At 36.9% G+C, this 20,722-nt stretch overlaps 2 protein-coding genes across 3 annotated transcripts in view; both read left to right on the top strand.

The window, feature by feature from the left end:
* The window catches only part of LOC131790108 (serine/threonine-protein phosphatase 6 regulatory ankyrin repeat subunit B), a 65,824-nt gene extending 56,734 nt beyond the window's left edge, over positions 1 to 9,090 (top strand). For both annotated transcript variants that reach the window (XM_066166610.1, XM_066166611.1), the window contains exons 5-7: positions 433 to 651; positions 1,576 to 1,758; positions 4,193 to 9,090. In XM_066166610.1, coding sequence (XP_066022707.1) covers positions 433 to 651; positions 1,576 to 1,758; positions 4,193 to 6,384 — 2,594 coding nt within the window. In that variant the 3' untranslated portion in view covers positions 6,385 to 9,090. The remainder of the gene's footprint in view (positions 1 to 432; positions 652 to 1,575; positions 1,759 to 4,192) is intronic.
* Positions 1 to 20,722, top strand: part of LOC131787521 (protein argonaute-2-like) — a 149,266-nt gene that overhangs the window by 25,385 nt on the left and 103,159 nt on the right. The window lies entirely within an intron of this gene.

Raw genomic sequence — 20,722 nt, forward strand, 5'->3', positions numbered from 1 at the left:
AGAGCAAGCTATAAGCAAAGATGAACATTTGCATCCCTTGAGCAAACGTATTCAAACATAGTAGTGAAAAATAAGTTTTGCACTATATTTGCCTGGTTTTGCACTCCAAGGCAAACTACTATTTTTTGCAAAGAGGGTAAAGTTTTCGCAAACTCACGTCGTTTTTAAAAAATTGCCCTATGTGCAAGGATTAAGTAAATAAAGAGCACACTGTCGCATTTACATTACATTTGCGCACCAACACCGTAAGAACAAATCAGCATATTGATGTATTTTTTTGCAAATGCGGTGCAAATTTAGATCACTGAATTTGCTGCATATTTGCTCACTTGCCAAAACCCGAGTAAATCCATTTTTTCGTGCAGGGGATGGGCTAACCCTCGAAACTTCAGCTAAGAAACTCACAGTGGCCTGCAAATTGTCTATTGTTAGGTCCTGCGAAGGTGCCAGGAAGAAAATGTGAACACTCTGATTCAGTGATATCAACAACGCCGAACGAGGATGAAACATCGCAAGTAAAAGTGAAAAGAGTAGAGAATGATTTCCAACTTCTAAAGGAGAGAGTGGAGAATCAAGAGACACAAACGACCAGACTTCCACTTGAGTTTTTGGAGACAAGGACGGGCACGGAAATAATTCCAACAGAGGAAGGTAAGTAAATTATGCAAACATTCAAGATAAGCTAAATAAAATATTTACAGTCAAACCTTATTAAGCGGTCACCCACGGGGAATGACAGGGTTGCCGCTTAATACAGGTGAACCGCTAAATACATAGGTATGGGTATGATAAAAATCGAGGAAAAACGCCACTTTATGCCATAACAGACAAATTATTTTGAAAAAAAGTACTCAAAAGTACTATTAACATTGATTCTGGGAGATTAACATGGACTGAATTTTACTTAAAAGATTGTTCTTGGTTAGTGGAGGATTTTCTTGAGGGAACACATGGTTTTCATGGGGGATCAGTCGTTACCAACAGGATATAAAAGGGGGGGGGGACTGTAGAAAATGATCTGCCATTTTACTGCCACCAAGGAGAGGGGGGTCATAAGAATACAACAGAGCTTTGGGGGGGGGGTAGTCAGGTAAACTTTTTCGTGTCACAACCAAATTCCTCCAACGAAAGAAAATCTGAGATTCGTTCAAACTATTCATAACTGAATTGAAACAGATCAGGCCTTTCGAGATTTCATTCCTAGCATGCTCGCAAATATCTGTGCTTTACTGACTTTCCTTACAAAGGCTTTTCAGAGACGATGCATTTAGACATTCTAGCCTTTTAATATATCAAATTAGATATGTACATGTGCGCGGAAAATTTGATGATTCCATTGATAAAAGCGAGAGTAGATTATACCAAGAGAATGTTTGTATTCTCTTGATTATACCTCGACCGCACGCGGAAAGCTTGCGAGGAGTGCCGTAGTTTATTTCTTAAGTTTTTCTATCTTCAACCTGCTCCCACTGCAAACTGTTAAACATCCAAAAAGCTTCTCATCACATAAATGCATTCCTACTTTAAAAAGACATTTTTAGGCAAAAATATGTTGTTTCTTTATGTTTTTTTTAGATCAGAATGCCAGTTACGAAAGGCTCGCAGACAAGCCACGGGGTATTGACGAACACAAATGGAATTTTACCAAAATGTACGTGGAAAGTCTACAGTTTGAGACGAAAAGTTTAATGTCTGAAGCATCTGACAGCGGTATGGGAACTGAAGGAGCACCATCTGAATTTGACGTGGATATCGGTGGTCAGTATCGAAAAGTCAAAATTACCAAGCTTAGTTTCTGTGATGATGATGATGATGATGATAATAATAATAATAATAATAAAACTTTATTTGAACACGATAAGTATTTAAAGCCAGAGGTTTGTGGGGTCGTGTTACAATAATATAACATAAAAAAATATTAATATATAATAACATTTATAAGTTTATTTAAAAATATGTTCAACTCCTTTTAAATAATACAGCAATATATCTCGGACACTGCTAAGCAGTCACTCTGGATCCAACAAACACCACCAAACCAATAGTTTATTGATTTCTATTGATATTCATCGAATTCAAAACGACTGCCCAATAGTGATGGTTAAGTCAATCAATCCAATGCGATATTTAAATGTCATATCAAGATTGACTCAACCATGTCTCAAGAATACATGTACATTTCATTATATTTTGGTTTACATCGATCAGTCAAACGATCAAAATTGAAATATAAGAAATCACATGACTGAGTTAAAAGTTTACAGAAATGCTTTATACTCTTAGAATCTATGTAAAAAGCTATCATTCTGTTCTTGTTTAGTTTTTGATCTTGTTGTGATGACAGCAAAAAAAACCGTTATCATTCTTCGTGAAATGCTGGAAACCGTGTTTGAAATGTTCTGTATAGAAGGTGAAACTTATTCTTTGAATGCCGCAGAACCCTCGAACAAAAAAAGTTATCTTTCAAATCGGCACTCTCAGTCCCAGGTTATCAACGAACACTTTTCGTTCAACTTATCTATGCTAGTTACCATGTTCCCACCAAAAGCGTTGATCCATTTTCTGCATAGAAGCACACACAGGAGCCACAATTCCTTCATTCGCTCTGACGAAGGGCTAACGCTCGAAACGTCAGCTTTGAAACCCTTAACGATGGCCAATTTACGTTAAACTTATCAACTCAGTTGGTAATACCAAATTACCTTGCTAAGTATTATTATTATTAATAGCAATTACCAAAGGTTAGGAAATGCGGGCGAGGACGATGCATTTTTGGCTATTTGGTTAATGAAAGATTTGGGGGCCCATAGGGAGAAAAAATTTGTTTTGCGGGGTTGAAAATTTAGTCCATGAGGACACCCCCCGTGCTTCCAATCTCTTTTTCCTCTATTTTGACCCTAACAATAAAGTGATTTTAATAAACCTGTGAAACAGTTACCAACACTGGATCATTCCACGGGACACTAGTTCCCTTGTTTTGTTTTGCTTAGTTTTAGTAATATGCTGTAATTGTTGTTGTTTCATGGTGTAAAGAAAATCACTGTAGGTTATGAAATACGCGTATTGATCGAGTCAAAATCATTGATGTAACGCAACAATTATTTATTTATTACTGAAACGAAACGACCAATATGAAGAAATTTCAGATTATTCCACAATATAATGTATAAACGCTCCCGTTCCAAGGACTGAAGGACGAAAAACGCTCTTGCTCCACGCTTCTATGAGATCCAAGACAACTATCTCAGACTAAACGCTTGTCAGGTCAAGGACGAACAATACCGACGCTCCACGCTTGAAGTAAAGGACGAACAAATACAACTCTCGCTCGACGCTTGAGGTCAAGGACTAACAGACGAACAACACTCTCACTACTCGCTTGAGGCGGAATGCGGCCGAGAAATGGCATCCAACGCGACATGAACGGAAACGTCGAATCCAGATATTGACACGCTTGATTTGGATTGGTCGGCGCTGCTTCTATGCGTTAGCTTCACGTGTTCCAAGGTCCAGATTATGCGTGATGCGCATGAGAAAATAGCGTACTTTGCATTCCATACATTCTTAGTGGTAGACTCACTATTTGAGCAAAATCGAGTCAGGGCCAAACTACACAACTGCCGCGCATGCGTTTGTAAAAGCAACGTTGAGATTAGGATTGTGTGCTCCTCTTGCCGCCCGCAATTATTATTATTATTATTATCATTATTACTACTATTATTATTATTATTATTATGCTGAAAAGAGCCGCTCAATTTGCGAAGTGAGCAAGCTGCGAGATACGATACCTTGAATTATATAACTGAAAAATGGAATGGAGGAACGGTGGATCGGCGTAATGACGGAATATCCTAAAACGCGGAATGCCGTTTTGTATGAAAAAAATGTCTCAAAAAATGGAATTGCAATAAAATAAGAAAATTAAAAGAAGCATAAGTAACATTGTTGGGGTCCAGAGGGTAGGGGAACCATAAGGCTTTTGAGCGAACCCCAGCAAAACTATATCCTTTCGTCATTGTACAACCTCTAGTTCTTTCCAATGCTCTAAAAATTGTTTTATATCAGAAGCCAAATGCAATCTTTGAGTGTCTATTTTTACATATTGAGTATAAACGTTCTTATTATTACAAAGTACGGAAAGGTATGTCTCTTCTGCTGTGAAATTTTTTTTCATTTATCTTTTTTTTTTCAGATAAACGTGACACTCAAACGGTAGCAGGCGACGATTGGAACTCACTGTCATCAGCTGTGCAGACTGGTAACTTTGCCATCATCGAGAATATGTTGTCACGTGGCCTGGATATCAACACAAAAAATAATGATGGTAATACGGCTTTGATTTTAGCTGTTTCTAGTGGCAAAATGGATGCCGTAAATTACCTCTTAGAGAAAGGAGCTGATCCCTTTATTGTAGGCCACTCTGGCATTACTCCACTGCACGCAACCTCAAAGGATGATAATGTCAACATCATCGAGGCACTAATATCACGTGGCCTAGAGATTGATATAAAAGATAATAGAGGAGCTACACCATTGATGTTGGCTGCAGCTTATGGCAAGATTGAAGCTGTAAATTATCTTTTAGACAATGGAGCCGATCCCTGTATTAGAGACCAGTTAGGAAGAAATTCACTGCACACCGCTTCAGAGGGTGGTAATGTCGCAATCATCGAGACACTAATGTCACGTGGTCTAGAGATCGATATAAAAGATAATAGAGGAGCTACACCATTGATGTTGGCTGCATTGTCTGGCAAGATTGAAGCTGTAAATTATCTTTTAGACAATGGAGCCGATCCCTGTATTAGAGAACAATTAGGAAGAAATTCACTGCACGCCGCTTCAGAGGGTGGTAATGTCGCAATCATCGAGACACTAATGTCACGTGGTCTAGAGATCGATATAAAAGATAATAGAGGAGATACACCATTGATGTTGGCTGCATTGTCCGGCAAGATTGAAGCTGTAAATTATCTTTTAAACGAAGGAGCCGATCCCTGTATTAGAGACCAGTTAGGAAGAAATTCAATGCACGCCGCTTCAGAGGGTGGTAATGTCGCAATCATCGAGACACTAATGTCACGTGGTCTAGAGATCGATATAAAAGATAATAGAGGAGTTACACCATTGATGTTGGCTGCAGCTTGTGGCAAGATTGAAGCTGTAAATTATCTTTTTGACAATGGAGCCGATCCCTGTATTAGAAAACAGTTAGGAAGAAATTCACTGCACGCTGCTTCAGAGGGTGGTATTGTCGCAATCATCGAGACACTAATGTCACGTGGCCTAGAGATCGATATAAAAGATAACAGCGGAGCTACTCCATTGATGTTGGCTGCAGCTTATGACAAGATTGAAGCTGTAAATTATCTTTTAGACAAAGGAGCCGATCCCTGTATTAGAGAGCAGTCAGGAAGAAATTTACTACACGCCGCTTCACAGGGTGGTAATGTTGCCATCATCGAGACACTAATGTCACGTGGTCTAGATGTCGATTCAAAAGATAGTGTAGGGAGGACACCATTGATGTGGGCTGCAGTTTGTGGCAAGATTGAAGCTGTAAATTATCTTTTAGACAAGGGAGCCGATCCCTGTATTAGAAACAAGTTAGGAAGAAATTCACTGCACATCGCTTCAGAGGGTGGTATTGTCGCAATCATCGAGACACTAATGTCACGTGGCGTAGAGATTGATATAAAAGATAATAGCGGAGCTACTCCATTGATGTTGGCTGCAGCTTATGACAAGATTGAAGCTGTAAATTATCTTTTAGACAATGGAGCAGATCCCTGTATTAGAGACCAGTTAGGAAGAAATTCACTGCACATCGCTTCAGGGAGTGGTAATGTCACAATCATCGAGACACTAATGTCACGTGGTCTAGAGATCGATCTAAAAGATAATAGAGGAGATACACCATTGATGTTGGCTGTAGCTTTTGGCAAGATTGAAGCTGTAAATTATCTTTTAGACAATGGAGCCGATCCCTCTATTAGAAACCAGTCAGGAAGAAATTCACTGCACGCCTGTTCAGAGGGTGGTAATGTCGCAATCATCGAGACACTAATGTCACGTGGTCTAGATGTCAATTCAAAAGATAATAACGGCAGAACCCCATTGATGTTGTTTGCAGCGTCTGGCAAGATTGAAGCTGTAAATTATCTTTTAGACAAAGGAGCCGATCCCTATATTAGAGACCAGTCAGGAAGAAATTTACTGCATGCCGCTTCAACGGGCGGTAATGTCGCAATCATCACAAAAATGCTCTCACTTGGTTTGGATGTTAATTCAAAAGATATTAGAGGTCACACACCGTTAAAAATCGCAAAAAAATTTGGTAAAACTGAGGCCGTAACCTTCCTACTTAGCAATGGAGGACATTAGTTTTTATTTCTTACTGCTCCTTTTAAAGGCGTTAAACGACTACCGCTTGTCATTGCACGAGTGTTACCGGGATGCATGCTTACGAACTATGAATTTTGAAGTAACTGTCACTTTTACTTAAATAATATTGACTGCAGTCTCCAGAAAGCTGAGTCGTTACAGAAATTTAAAGCCTTACTTATATTACCCGTTTTACAACATTCTTTGCGAGAGATTTTTGTCGATTAGGCAAAGATACAAAGCTTTCTTGGCGGAAAGTATGTTCGTCATTGAACAAGCGCTCAGTCAAGATTACTTGGCGAACTATTGGTGTTTTTTGTTTTCCTTTTTTTTCGCTTTTAATTCGACTTGTATGATCTCGAGTGGCAATATTGAGCACAGTACTGGTGAACTACTTGTTTATTATACGACCAGAAACGTTCTTTTTTTCGGAGAACAAATGATAACGCGAAGTCAGAAGAGTTGATTGATAAAATATAACCGCGAACATAATGAATATTGGAGTGTTTATGGACTGAAACGTCGTTCAGGTCCATAGTCGCGAAAAGAAATGATTTATAAAATTTGACAATATTGAGGAATAATAATATTTAATAATAATATTTAATACTTATATTGCGGTTTTTCTATAAAAATACTCAAAAGCGCATTACAATATTATTAAAAACTAAATTAAAACCAGTAAAATTACTCGGTAAAATTACAATATTACAATATTAACATAACAATATTAAAAAAAATAATAAAAATAAATAAATAAATAATCTAACTAAAAGCCTTTTTAAATAAATATGTTTTAACAGAGCGTTTAAAAGAGTCGATTGATGTTTCCTGTCTAATTGGCAGAGGAAGACTGTTCCATAACAAGGGGGCAGCCATCGATAACGCGCGATCTCCCAAGGTCTTCTTCGTTCTTAGCTGAGGTCTTTCTAACAATATACCATTATTGTTACGGCGTAGTTGGTAACGTGAGACCGGTAAGACAGAGACAAGATCCTTAAGATAGCTAGGCGCAACACCGTGAAGAATCTTAAATGTAACAAGGAGAATCTTAAAATCTACGCGCAAGCGCACTGGTAGCCAGTGGAGTTCTCTTAGCAAAGGAGTAACGTGACAATACTTAGGTGCACAGTAAACCAATCGAGCACTGGCATTCATGACTCTTTGAAGTTTCTTAATTAGATACTCAGGAGCACCGTACAATAAACCATTACAGTAGTCAAGCCTGCTTGTGATGAACGCGTGAACAATCCTCACGGTGGACTCACGAGACAAATACTTCCTAATGTGCCGGATATTGTACAAATAATAAAACGCGCTAGCACAAGTCTTAGTCACATGAGTCGACATGTCCAGATGAGAATCGAACCAGGTGCCCAAATTGCGCAGAAGAAGAAACAGGCGATACCTCAGCTTGGCCGATCTTGATCTTGTCAACGGACACCTTTGATAACTGTTGTTCCGTGCCAATGATCAGGAACTCAGTTTTATCGTCATTTAGCATTAACTTATCATCTCTCATCCAAGCGCGAACGTCACGAATACAGTTCTCAATCGCAATCACAGCATCAGCCTCGCTAGTCTTATCAACGGGATTAAACGATATATATAGCTGTGTATCGTCCGCGTAGGTGTGAACGGATGGCAGATGAGATTTCATGATGTCAAACAGCGAACTCGCGTAGATGGTAAATAAGAGGGGGCCCAAACAAGAACCTTGTGGGACCCCGCAAGACAGATTAAATTTATCAGAGAGCGATCCGTTAACTGAGACCTGCTGCGTTCTTCCCGCCAAATACGATTTAAACCATGATAAAGCCTTATCCCGAAGGCCAAGCTTGGACTGCAGCCTGTGCAGAAGAATACCGTGATCTACGGTGTCAAACGCAGCGCTGAGATCTAACATAACAAGCAATGTGACGTGACCTTTGTCCATATTTAGCAGAAGATCGTTTTTAACTTTTAATAACGCCGTCTCAGTGCTGTGATTCTGCCGATATGCGCTTTGGAGGACAGGAAATAAGTTGTTGGCTGTCATATGATCTTGTAATTGGATAGCCACGGACTTTTCCGTGATCTTTGATGTAACCTGCAAGTTGCTCACCGGTCGAAAATTTTTGTTAATAGGTTTGAGTCCTGCTTTCTTAAGCAAGGGGTGAACTAAAGCATTCTTCCAGTTCTCTGCAAAGACGCCAGACTCAAGAGACAAGTTGACAATTTTCCTAATAACAGGGAGCAGTTCATCCAAACAGAAGGACAGAATAGACGATGGTAGGGGATCAAAGGCGCACGACTTTGCACATGAGGCAGCAATTCTCCGTACACTCTCCTCAGACAGTGGAGAAAATTCAGAAAACTCACTACACGTTGAGGCTGATGTAGCAAGCGAAGTTGCGCCACTGGCATCCGCATCCAGCGCAGACCGAATAGCCGTGATTTTGTGGACAAAATACTCGCCCATCTCATTTGCTAGCATCCGAGCATCCGAATGAGGCGGCAGAGCCCTATCTACATGAAAATTCAAAAGGCGTTTACTGGCCCGAAAAAGCCTTCCCTGGTCAGAACTATTCTCATCAATATATTGTTTATAATAGGCCCGTCTAGACTCATTCATGACATGCAATGCAAAATTTCGTTTGGCTTTAAATACAGCAAGATCCGAATTAAGCCGACTAGCCCGCCATTTCCTTTCAGCACGCCGTCTTTCACGTCTCGCCTTCACTATTTCATCATTAAACCATGGAGGACGTGACTGAGACTTCAGGTGGCGAGCCCGGACTGGCGCATGTTTGTCCAATACTGATCTTAGAGTATTATTGTAACATTCCACAAGTTCATCAAGAGTATTAGGAGGGTCACGATATAAACTAGAATTACGAATATCTTCCAAAAACTGTTGCTTGTTAATTGCTTTGAGTTTCCGGAACTCAGCGTGCGTGACTTTAGAGGCAGACACAGCTGTCCTAAGATCACATAGGACAACGGCATGATCTGAGAAATATCTCTCTATCTCTGGTTCTTTCGCTACTATGACATCAGACTGCCGGGTGATAAGTAAATCAAGGGTGTGACCATGAGTGTGAGTGGGTTGTTTTGCATGTTGTTGCAGGCCCATTGAATCCAAGAGATCTCTAAATTGTATGGCATCCATATCCGTAGGCACGTCAACATGTATGTTAAAGTCGCCCAAGAGGACCAGCGGCTCATTGGTCATAACAACAAATTCAAGGTAGTGAGAAAATTCTGCAAAGAACGTACTGATTGAAACTGGATGAGCAGGTGAAGAAGGCGGCCTATAAATGATTACAATGCGTAGCCGAGTAGATCTAACATCAACAAGCCACTCTGACAACTCAAAAGATGACTTCTCGATACAAGATATTTTGCTAGTGACAAAACCTTTCCTCACAAGCAGTGCAGTCCGCCACCCCTTCTGCCAGATCGTGGACAGTGATAAAGAGTGTTGTACCCCGTCGGGGTAAGTTCATTAAGAACAGCACAGTCGTTGACGGACAACCAGGTCTCACAAATTGTAAACAAATCGGCTTTCAAATCATTCACCAATTCAACAAAGGCTGCTGATTTATTCCGTAACGATCTAGCATTCAAACTGCATATTTTCAATGACATGTTGTCACTGAGTGACATTCCACTCCGCTCCACAGTAATAAGATTGTTTGGGTTGCGGGTTAACGGACCATTGGGACCAGGGTTCAGTTTGAAAACAATGTCATAAATCATCACACAGCGGAATGCCGCACTGCAATTAGAATAGTACAAACAAGGGCGATGACAGCGCTTGATTCTGGTCATCACCTTGAGCATTGTCGAATTCCAGTGTGGAAAGAATAAGAACATGTTATCTGTAATCCCAAGGGCCAGGCAAAACGACGCACTATTCCAATCAGAACCAAAAATGTTCCTTGATAAATCGCCCCATTCTTGCTTTCCAGGAGATATTTTAAAACGAAGACTAGACGAGCAACCACTTAGAGAAACACTGAGCCCACTTTCACGGTTCCAGACCCAGTATGATAGCAGCAGAAGATGTAAAAAGCGAGAGCAAAGCTCACCGTGTCCGCCCATCATTAACATGTAAAGTTAGTGTGTAGTTAGTGTGTAATAATGTAGGAATGTAGATCTTTTGATCTTCTCTCTGAAAGTAAATGAATAAGAGTATTGAAGATATCAATAGTTTCTGGAGGAAGAAAAGTAGAGATAAGAGTTTATAACATGTTGTTAAAAATTGCTAGTAAAATAGCATTTCTCTAGTTTATAAATTTTTTTTGTTACAGTTGTGCAGAACTATTTCAAATGAATCTGTTTTTGTGTTATTTTGTTGAAAAGGTAAAGATAAAGAAATGAAAGCAGGTATATACTTACCTAGACTGAGACAGTTCTGTTTTCATTGTAGTGTTTTTATTCTGAAAAAGCCAATAAAATTTCTTAGATAAAAAATCACAGTATTGTTGCATTGTCTGACTTCGCTAGTTAAACTTTAACTGGTCCTAACACCTCAATGTACTCTTGTCGCATTTCCCTATAATAAGTATTTCAAACTAATCTAGCTCTCTGAACTACAAAGCTTGCAATTTCTCCTCTGTTGTACTTTGATTACAGTCAAATGTTTAGCACTATGTTATGTTACACTAAAACTATTAATAGGGGCACAAACTGATTTGTGATCTGTAAAGTATGTTTCTAGTATTAGCACTTTTATGTGCTGAAAATTGGCAAAAATGTGATTGATACAAGTTTTGTTAGTGGTAGTGTAAAATGATACCATCTGTCCATATCTATGGTCTTGAATAAATAGATTACATAAAGGCCTTCTTTCTATGATAATGTTCCAATTAACATTAAAAATAACCAATGAGTAAATTGAATTGTGGTGACTGGGATATCAGAACATCAGATAAAGTCTGGCAGAGTTGTGACAGTGGCACACTAGGTAAGCTGTATATTCCAAATATATGGATATATGAAGTGGTAATCAATCTGACAGCAGTTATTTCAATACCATTGGAATTTCTAGAGTATGCATAGCCAGGATAAAAATCAATCTGACTACAGACTTCCATTCCAGTAAATGGTGTCACATTATTGTTTACCATTCTAACATCATTTCTAAACAAAGTGTAATTTTCAATAGCAAACATAGTGTCATTATCAAAATGGCTGAATACCCTTGTGAACTGAATTCCCAGTTTTCTGGGAATTCCTAGGAATTCCTAGGAATTCTCAAAAATTCCTAAGTATGCAAATAAGCTCTGATTTAAGAAACTGGGAATTTCTGGGAAAGGAAGACTCCAGTTTTGTGAGGACTTGGAATTCCTAGGTATTCCTAGGAATTCTCAGCTATACAAATTACCTATAATTTAAGAAGGGTGGAATTCTTGGGAACTTCTGGAAATTGAATTTAAGGCAATATAAAAACTCTGAGGTCCACATAAATTCCAAGAAATTCTCATTACCTTGAATGTGAGGGTTTTAAGAAAAGGGGTAATTTTAGAGGCTTAAAACTTTGGCTCAATAGAAGGTATGCTTTACAAAATTTACCAAGAGATATACATACATGTATATGTTTATAACTTAAAGATCATGAGATTTATTATTCAAACTAAGTTTTAATAAATCTCTACATTAATATAGATTTTCTCATAAAGCAGTTGTCAATTTTGTTAAATGCAAATTGCCAATTAATCCAATGTATTCATATCACAGATTTGCTTTCTAACCTCAAAGGACTCTTGGATTCCATGCGCATAAAAGTTTTTATTGTGATGCAAAATGTCTCATGTTCACAGATGTGCCAAAATCATCAAACATTCATTAGTTGTTCCTTGTTACACAACTTCCATATGTGTAACAATGATTACATTGTTATCTACACTTGAAGAACTTTGTCAGTTATGAACATAAGTTACTTCCCTAACTTACATTACTGGTTTCCTTTGTTAGAAAACCTTAGAAGCTTAGTTGCCTAAAACACACTGTCAGAGACTTTTTGTTTACATTATTTTTAGTAGAAATTTCATACCTTAGACAAACAAATTCAACACCTAATTAATCTTTTTTTTTATGATTGTTGTTGCTGTTTTTTTTTTTCAGTTTTTTTTGCTCTGTTTTCATGACTGATTGCTGTAATTTGTTTTGCTTTTTTATTCTTACAAAACATTTTTGGAAGAGTTCCAACACTTGTGGATCATCCGCACACTTTGCAAACATTTGGCATACAGACAAGACACTGAGGTAGTCACTGTTCCCTTTGAGAAAAAAACACCTTTTAAATGACTTCTTCTATTTACTTTATTTGAAACTCCTAAAAAATTGTGATTGGCTTGAGTTATTTCTCACCTTTGCCATGAACACAACTTAAGTGGGTTTCGAGTCTTTGTTTCCTCGACAACTTTCGGCCACAAATCGTGTATTTATAGTACGATCGATTCTTGTCGATTATTTGTACATAGAGTGAGCTCACATCATTATTTATATCACCGTCAGAACATGGGTCTAAGGTATTCATCGTCCAGAAGGAGACAACTGGTCGGAGAAGTCAGAATAAAGTTGTGCGCTTCTCTAACACTGCAATCGGCAAGATGCCTTACTAGCCAATGACAAGTCCTAAAATATCCACGTGATCATGCCCGTGCTCGGAAACAAAGCAGACTCCATTTGGCGCTCATCTTTGAATGTACTTTTCATCGTGTAATCGCTCGTGTGTTAAGTTGTTTCTTTTCTCAACTGTTTTGCTTAATATAACATTTCTTAAGATAGGCTTTATTGTGGTTCAATGGGAAAACGAGAACAGCGTGAGCGATGTAAATGAAAAGAAAGTCGTTGGCGCCGTGGAGTCAAAAGAAGGGACAACAGTTGACATATTGACTGGTACAAACAAGGGTCGAGTGGCCATTTATAGAGCTACGAGTTTGAAAGTTTGAGGTGAGTAAAAATTGCGATATTCGTTACGTGATCAAAATCTTATCAAAGAATAGATATAACGGCTTTAATTAAGCTTACATAACGTTCGGCGTAACTGAAACTAGAATAATCGTGAGAATGGAATCTGTCATTTACATGCCGCAGTTTCTTAAGCTTATGCTTACAGTGAAATAAATCTATCAGTAAGGTTTCAAGATGACTTTAGTCACGTTTGGGAACATTCAAGATTCATAATACAAACTGTGATTAAACAAACCTTATTACATAAAGGAGCCCTCCTTGGTAAAAACAAAATAATGTATTGAACCCTTTTTTAGTAAAATCTATGGGAGAGATGTACTAACTCCAATATAACAGAGATTTCCCAATCCCAGTGCACTTTGTTAAATTGAGATTCCAATGAATGCCCTTTTCCTTATAGCTATCTAAGGCCTTGTCTGAGCTTTTAATATCTATTTATATATATGTTTTTTTTTTTTCAAATTCAGATGTCATTGAATCCAGATACAAAATGGTCAAGCTTCTTGTAGACAATCTTCACGGCCAACAGGGAAAGCTGTGAGCTCAGGAAAAAAAGGTAAACAGTAGCTAAGTCTGCAGTTTAGGAAAACTAATTCTAATTTATTGTTACAGTTACAACAAGATTTTAATTAACAAATCAATTCTATTTAGCTGTAATTAACCCTTTCACTCTCAAGAGTGCAAGGTCAAAATTTGAGAAGAAATCTTTGAATTTCAATGTGCAGAATCAACAAAAACAATGAGGATAACATGAAAGTGCTGCTTGACAGCTTACATTTCAATGTTCACACACAAGAGTTTTATCCAAAGAAGTTACAACCACATAAAATCAAGTCAATGCTTGACTCTGGGAGCAAAAGGGTTAAACACCATTTGTATCATCATCCAAAATTAAATGATTTATTTTAAGACTATTTTTAGACAGATAGTATTTAATGCAATAACTATAATTGAAGATATTGTATTTTATGGACAAGAATCAACAGATTTTATTCACAATTTGTGTCAAACCAAACTTAATGATTTATTAGGACTATTTTATAGGAATAGCTGTAACTGAGGATTAATTCGTATGAAGTTTTCAAGAAAAGAAAAATGAATCAAATTCCATCCTAATATTACTCCATGTTGATGTTAATATGCAATCAAATATATTCTACACGTAAACCTTAGTTAAGTTTGTAGATAAATTTCATTGAATACTTGAATTTTTAGCTGGAATTTTTAAAATTTTAGTATTTATTTCATATTGGTAGCCTCAAATTTTATTTTAAAATTCCCAGCAATTCCTAAACATTTCTAGAATTTCCTGAAAATTCCCAGAAACTCCTGAAAATTCCTAGAAATTTCTAGGAATTTTTTAGATTTACAGCTTTTCAGCAAAAGTCATTGGTGCTCTGAGTTGGAATTCCTAGGAATTCCAAGTCCTGTCGGCTATAAACTTGGAATTTCTGAGAATTTCTGGGAATTTCTAGGTTTTTAGAACCAGAGTTGTTATAGTTGGGAATTCCTAGGAATTCCTGTGAAAATTCACACCTCTTATTCCTAGGATAATCTTAGGAATTCCAAAATCCATTTTGCAAGGGTCTTGTCTCAGAAAAAATACTAACATCTGTACTTGAATAATTCAAGTCATTGCAGACATCATCAATATATCTGTACAGTGACCTTTTATTTAAGTAATATTTCATTTAAATAATATTAAATTTAATAATATTTGATGAGTATTGTGAATAAGAGTTATAGACAAATTTAACTTAGTTTTGTTTCTAAAACATTCTATTTTTTTAACATCATGGCCAGCTGACAGCTATTTTGTCCTCATAAAGGTCAATAATATATATAAACCTTCTATATTTGTTACTCTACTCAATCCTACATAGTGAATATGTGCTATTGCCATTTTAGTATCTAAAATTTACAACTATGGTATTTTAGTTTCATTAGAACCCTGCAATCTGTGAATGGTTTAAGCAGCAGCAGGTCGTAATGGAAACTGTTTTATTACAATCTGTACTGTTCTATTTGTACCAAAAGCAAACTATGAGGTCACTGTTTTGATATAGGTGTCCACCTACATGATCAATATCTTATACATAGAGATGTATATTTTTTCTTGTCTAGTTTTCTCACCAATATCAGCATGGTCAAACTGCACCCATATAATGCCTGATGGTTTACCAGCTCGCTGTAAGTATTACTAACAACATTTGTCAAGCCATCATCTGTTCTTAAGTTGAGAGAAATATCTGTCCTTTCACCTACTGCAATATGTAAAATTGTGTGCAGTTGACTAGTTTTATTTGGCTTATCAACTAGAATTTGCTTCATTATTTTGTCTCTTAGACTCTGAAACCCAGCTCCAAAAACATTGTAATGTGCTTTGATGGAATACTATGGTCTAGATAAGACACGATGAACTTTGTCATAGAATTCATTTACTTTGGCATTTTGAATGAAGAAATGAGGAGCATCCAGTGGATAATTGTTGTTGCCAGTTCGTATCAATCTCTCTTTAAATTTTGTTGTACCCTCTTTAGTATGTTTACCCTCCCTTAGTATACTTAAAATTTCAGCATACAGCCTACTTTCCCTCTGTCTTAATGCTTGATGCAGTTTAAACATCTTAAAATGTTCTTGCCAAAGGTTTGGGGTAAGAATACTATATTAAGAATTATTCATCTCTTTAAATATATAACCATCCATGACTGGTTTCAGCTGAAATAAATTACCTGTAGCAACAATACTGACACCACCAAAGGGTAATGAGCTTCCTTTATTGTCTTTAAGTCTACTGTTTATTTGTACATTAAACATACCATTGCCAACAATAGATATCTCATCTATAAATATAAGTTTGATTGCACTGAGCTGGCTTCATAAAGTATTGAGTCTAAGTACTAGAATCAAAACTTTTAAGTCTTCAATAAATGGAAAGCAGCTGTTCATAGATCTGTATGTATAGTTTTACACTTAATATTATAACTGCTTTGCCAGTAGGTGCTAGCATCAATACCTTTACTTCATGAAAGTCAAAATCAGCTCTAGTATTATAATATTTAAATCCTGCTCCTCTACTGAGAAAACAGTAGAAAGGCCCATCTGAGGTTTATCGTAAGTGCAGTACATGGTAAAAGAATTCCTTTTGCTTGTTGTCTTATATTTGAACCATATGTCTATACTCTTCATCTTTCAATTTATTTTGTATTAATGGCTCATAGTTTGCATCAACTGTTGGTATCCCTTTGTCATCTGATAAGTAATAATTCTCATTAAAATCAGGTTGTAGATCTTCATTTCCCAGTGCCTTATCACTGTGTTAACATTTTAAGTATATGGTGCTATCAAGTCATATTCATTATCTGTGTCTTCCACATGTTATTAACCTGTTCCTGTAATTCATTAAAATCTTTATGATATATTGACACATGACACATTGTTTCATTTGTTCTTGAATCTTGGGAGCTAATAGGAAGAAATACTCTTGATGGGAAGAGTAATCACCTAATAAGTCTTTTTCTTCATTTTGCCAAGCAGTAAAGAGAATAATAAATTCACAATAATTTTTCCTAGGATCACTTTGTTGATTAACCACACACTTCCAATAACTCTGGCCTTAGTTCTTTTCCTGTTCTTGTTTGGAGTTTTATTTTCACTGGGCTGATTATCATCATTAAAATCATCAATAGTATTTTCCAACAGAAGATTTTCACTATCAAGTTCAGTTGATGGCTTAACATATGATTTTGTTTCACAACAGTCCATTTTACAGTTATGTGCTTGGTTGCCAAACCTTTTAACAGGAGTGAGGCTAAGGTTGACCTTGTTATGATACAAACCTTGCTGCTTTTCAAATGCAAATTACTTTGTTATCATGCTAACTACCTGGTCTCTATCACAACAAGGTCACCTTCAGCCTCACTCCAAATTAAAGGCTTGGCAACTAAGTTCACAACTGTAAAATAGGCTATTATACCATGTTGCCCAATCTGCTGGTGTGAGGTGCTCAAGACTAGCAGGGTGTTTTGTGTATCTTTCAATCAAACCACCTGTATTTAAATCTTCACAATCGTCTTTCATTTATATCACTTGATGGCTGTAAAAGTTCTATTCTCTTATCTGGAGGCGCAGTATTTATAAATACAATTTGTCTAGATGCCTTCCACATTGGAATTTGTAAAATAAGAAAGACAGCTTCTTGTGTACTTATTTCAACAATAATGCTAGAATTCCCTTTTCATGCCTCAGCACAAGCCTGTTGTAAGAGTTCACTCATACCCTTTTGAGCTTTGGACATATAATTTGCGGATCAATATTGCTATCTGGGCAACTACCCACCTACCCCTCCCCTAACCCAACATTAACCCAAACTTGTTATCAATTGACTGTTGTTGAGTTAGGGGAGGGGTAGGTGGGCAGTTGCCCAGATACTGGTATTGATCCTAATTTGCTATATGAAACAGCACTGGCATATATATCTAGTACAAATTGGATGTTCATATTATTTTGCTCTCCATGCAGTAAGACAAGCAAGGTTGTAATTGTTAATTCTTATTTCAACAAGTTTTCTCCTCAAAAAGATAGTGGGTGTATGATTATAGCTAATAACTAAATTTCTTCAATGAGCCGTAATTCTGCAAGTAACTCATAAAAAGTTATATCCTTGCCTTCTTTAGGGTCATTTAAATATTTCTTTAGGTTTTTCCATGATTCTTTGTTTGCTTTAAGTTCATTTTGGGAAATTTCATCCACATCAAGTGGATACATAAAAACTTTTTCTCTCATAGGAGGCTGGGGATAATTGAACCTACTTTCCGATGCGTTGAGGGGTAAAGGCCGCATCAGTCACTGCAGCCGAGTTTTACGGCTCTGTCATTCCGAGCAATCTTTACGTTACGGTGAATTCGGCTGTCGTTCATCCGTAAAACTCGCCTTGAGCAGTTTGTTTTCTACTTATCATGTGAAAAAAACTTGCGTGTTTTTATGAGCCACAGTTCGGCCGGATTTCACTGAACATTTCAACTACACAATCTGTACTTAGAGATTAAAAACTTCAGGCAAAAGTGTTAAACAATTGCAGAATGTGAACTTTGATGGTTTTTTAACTTAAATGGTTTGACATTTTTGACAGCTTTAGTCTTGTACAGCCAATCAGATTATTTGAAATATAACAAGCGTGCTTCAAGAGAGTGTGGAGCATGCTGACGACACTGCTGTTCACTTTGGGGTTAAAGTTTGTTTTGAAAATAGAAAATACTGCGCAGAGAATTTAAAAGATTCTTTATTATAAAACAAATAGAGAAACCTTGACTGTGCTCTGTTCTGTTGTAAAGCACTTAGGAAGCGGTAAGAGCACTCAAGAAGTAGGGAGAAACACAAGACGTTCCTTCAGCAGCTGTACGCACGGTGCACGCGCAGTATCTCCATGCCTACCCCCGCCTATTATGCCCACTTAGAGGCTTTCACAGCCAGACACCACGTGACCAGAAATGGACTTGTCCATTACCACTTAGTCTTATTTAGATTCGAGCTAAAACTTTTTAGAGACTTATAGAAAGAAAAACAAGTGTGAACTGGACTACAGGATTCTTTAGTTTCCTGGAAAGAGAGAAACTGGAAGTGTTATTATCAGCTTTAAAGGTCGTTCACTCAAATGATCAGATAGTTTGCCCAAATGTTATTCTGAAAAATTTATAAAGAAATGATTGTGCACGAATGAAAATGAATAAATGAATGAAAAACGCTTCTGGTCGTTATGATGCAAAACTTTCATTTCCTATCCAGTTATACTCCTTTAGTTTTATTAATTATATATTTAATATATTTATATATTAGCCCTCTAACTCCCATGAGTGACCAAGACAGAATTTCTCCTTACAATATCAATACAATATCATGCAGACAACTGATGAGAATAAAGAAAAATGTCAATTTGGGAATAATTCGATAATACAACTCTAAATTCTCCGTTCTAACATTATAGGAACTGTATGGTTGACAGTAAGGAGAATAACAAATTTGATCTGGGAGTTAAAGGGATGAAATGTAACCATGGTTAAAAAAAAAGTGACATCCATTTTGATTTCGCTGTCTCAACAGTCCTTGTATATGACTAAGTACTCATATAGATGTTTCTACAGGCTTTTTAATGCAAAACTTGATGACGTATATTTTGTTAGCTTCTGGCAGCCATGTTTGTGCCACTTAGAAGGACAAAAACATGGCTTCTCCATACAAATCCTTATAAATTTGAGTGAAACATTTCTTCGAATATCTCCTGCACAAAACATCGCACAGACCTAGATCTTTGCGAGACCGTTTGATTTTTCATCAAGTCTTTTATCTCTTTGTTTCTTGACTTTATTCGTTGAATGGTTTTGATGATGGTGTAACAATGACAACCGGTAATTGAATGCATGAACCACGAGTAAGTGAAAGACTGTGTATTTGCTATGAACTTTGCAAGATTATGTCATGATTTTGTATGTTTTAGTTGAAGGATGTCAATAGTGAAACTTAAATCTTGACTGAACCAATAATTTGCTCAAGCAATTTTAAGTACTCGTGATTTTGTTTGGCATTATCCCGGAAAGTATATTGACATACACTTAAAGTTAACACATCACATACTGTTTCCCTTCAACTTAGCAGTCCAAATGATGTACGCGTAGGACACCGTTTACAAATCTAAAACACCTCAGTGATTTCATAAGTTAATTAATATTCAACTTTACGAAGAGTTCTGCTTCCTTCGTTCAATGCAAATCAAAGTCACGTTCCGATAAAGAGTTTTCAGTTGACTCTTTCTCGAATTAAGATTTTCTCAGCATTTCTTCGAATTAAACCATTTGTTTATTTATTTCTGAATGAATTATGAAATTGTTTTTTGATCAAAAGCACGATATATTTCACACCAGTGATTGTGTGCTAAGTAATTTTAAGTAATTCTAAGTAATTCTCAAAAGGATACTTCATGAATGGAGTAAGCACTTCACAGTCCCAAGTTCGATCCAAGTTCGATCCAAGATCCATCCTGTGAACGGTTTCCGGGCAACTCGCCCCCCTGAACAATTAGCCCCAGACGACTAGCCCCCAGCCTCTGGACGATTAGCCCCCAACCCATCAACCTTGAAATAAACTATGTTCTTGCCCTTTACTTTTTACGAACGTTTCCCTATCATATATTATGAAATAAACAATTTTCTTGTTATTTGCTTTTTACGAACATTTCTCTGCCATGCGTGTTAAATTATAAAGTAAACTACGTTCTAACTGTCTTGTTGTTTGCTTGTTATGAACGTTTCTCTGCCGTGCGAATTATAAAGTGAACTGTGTTCTTTCTGTTTATATATTCTACAAAAATGAACTATTTTCT

The sequence above is a fragment of the Pocillopora verrucosa genome, chromosome 5 (assembly GCF_036669915.1).
Source record: "Pocillopora verrucosa isolate sample1 chromosome 5, ASM3666991v2, whole genome shotgun sequence".
NCBI classification, from domain to species: Eukaryota; Metazoa; Cnidaria; class Anthozoa; order Scleractinia; family Pocilloporidae; genus Pocillopora; species Pocillopora verrucosa.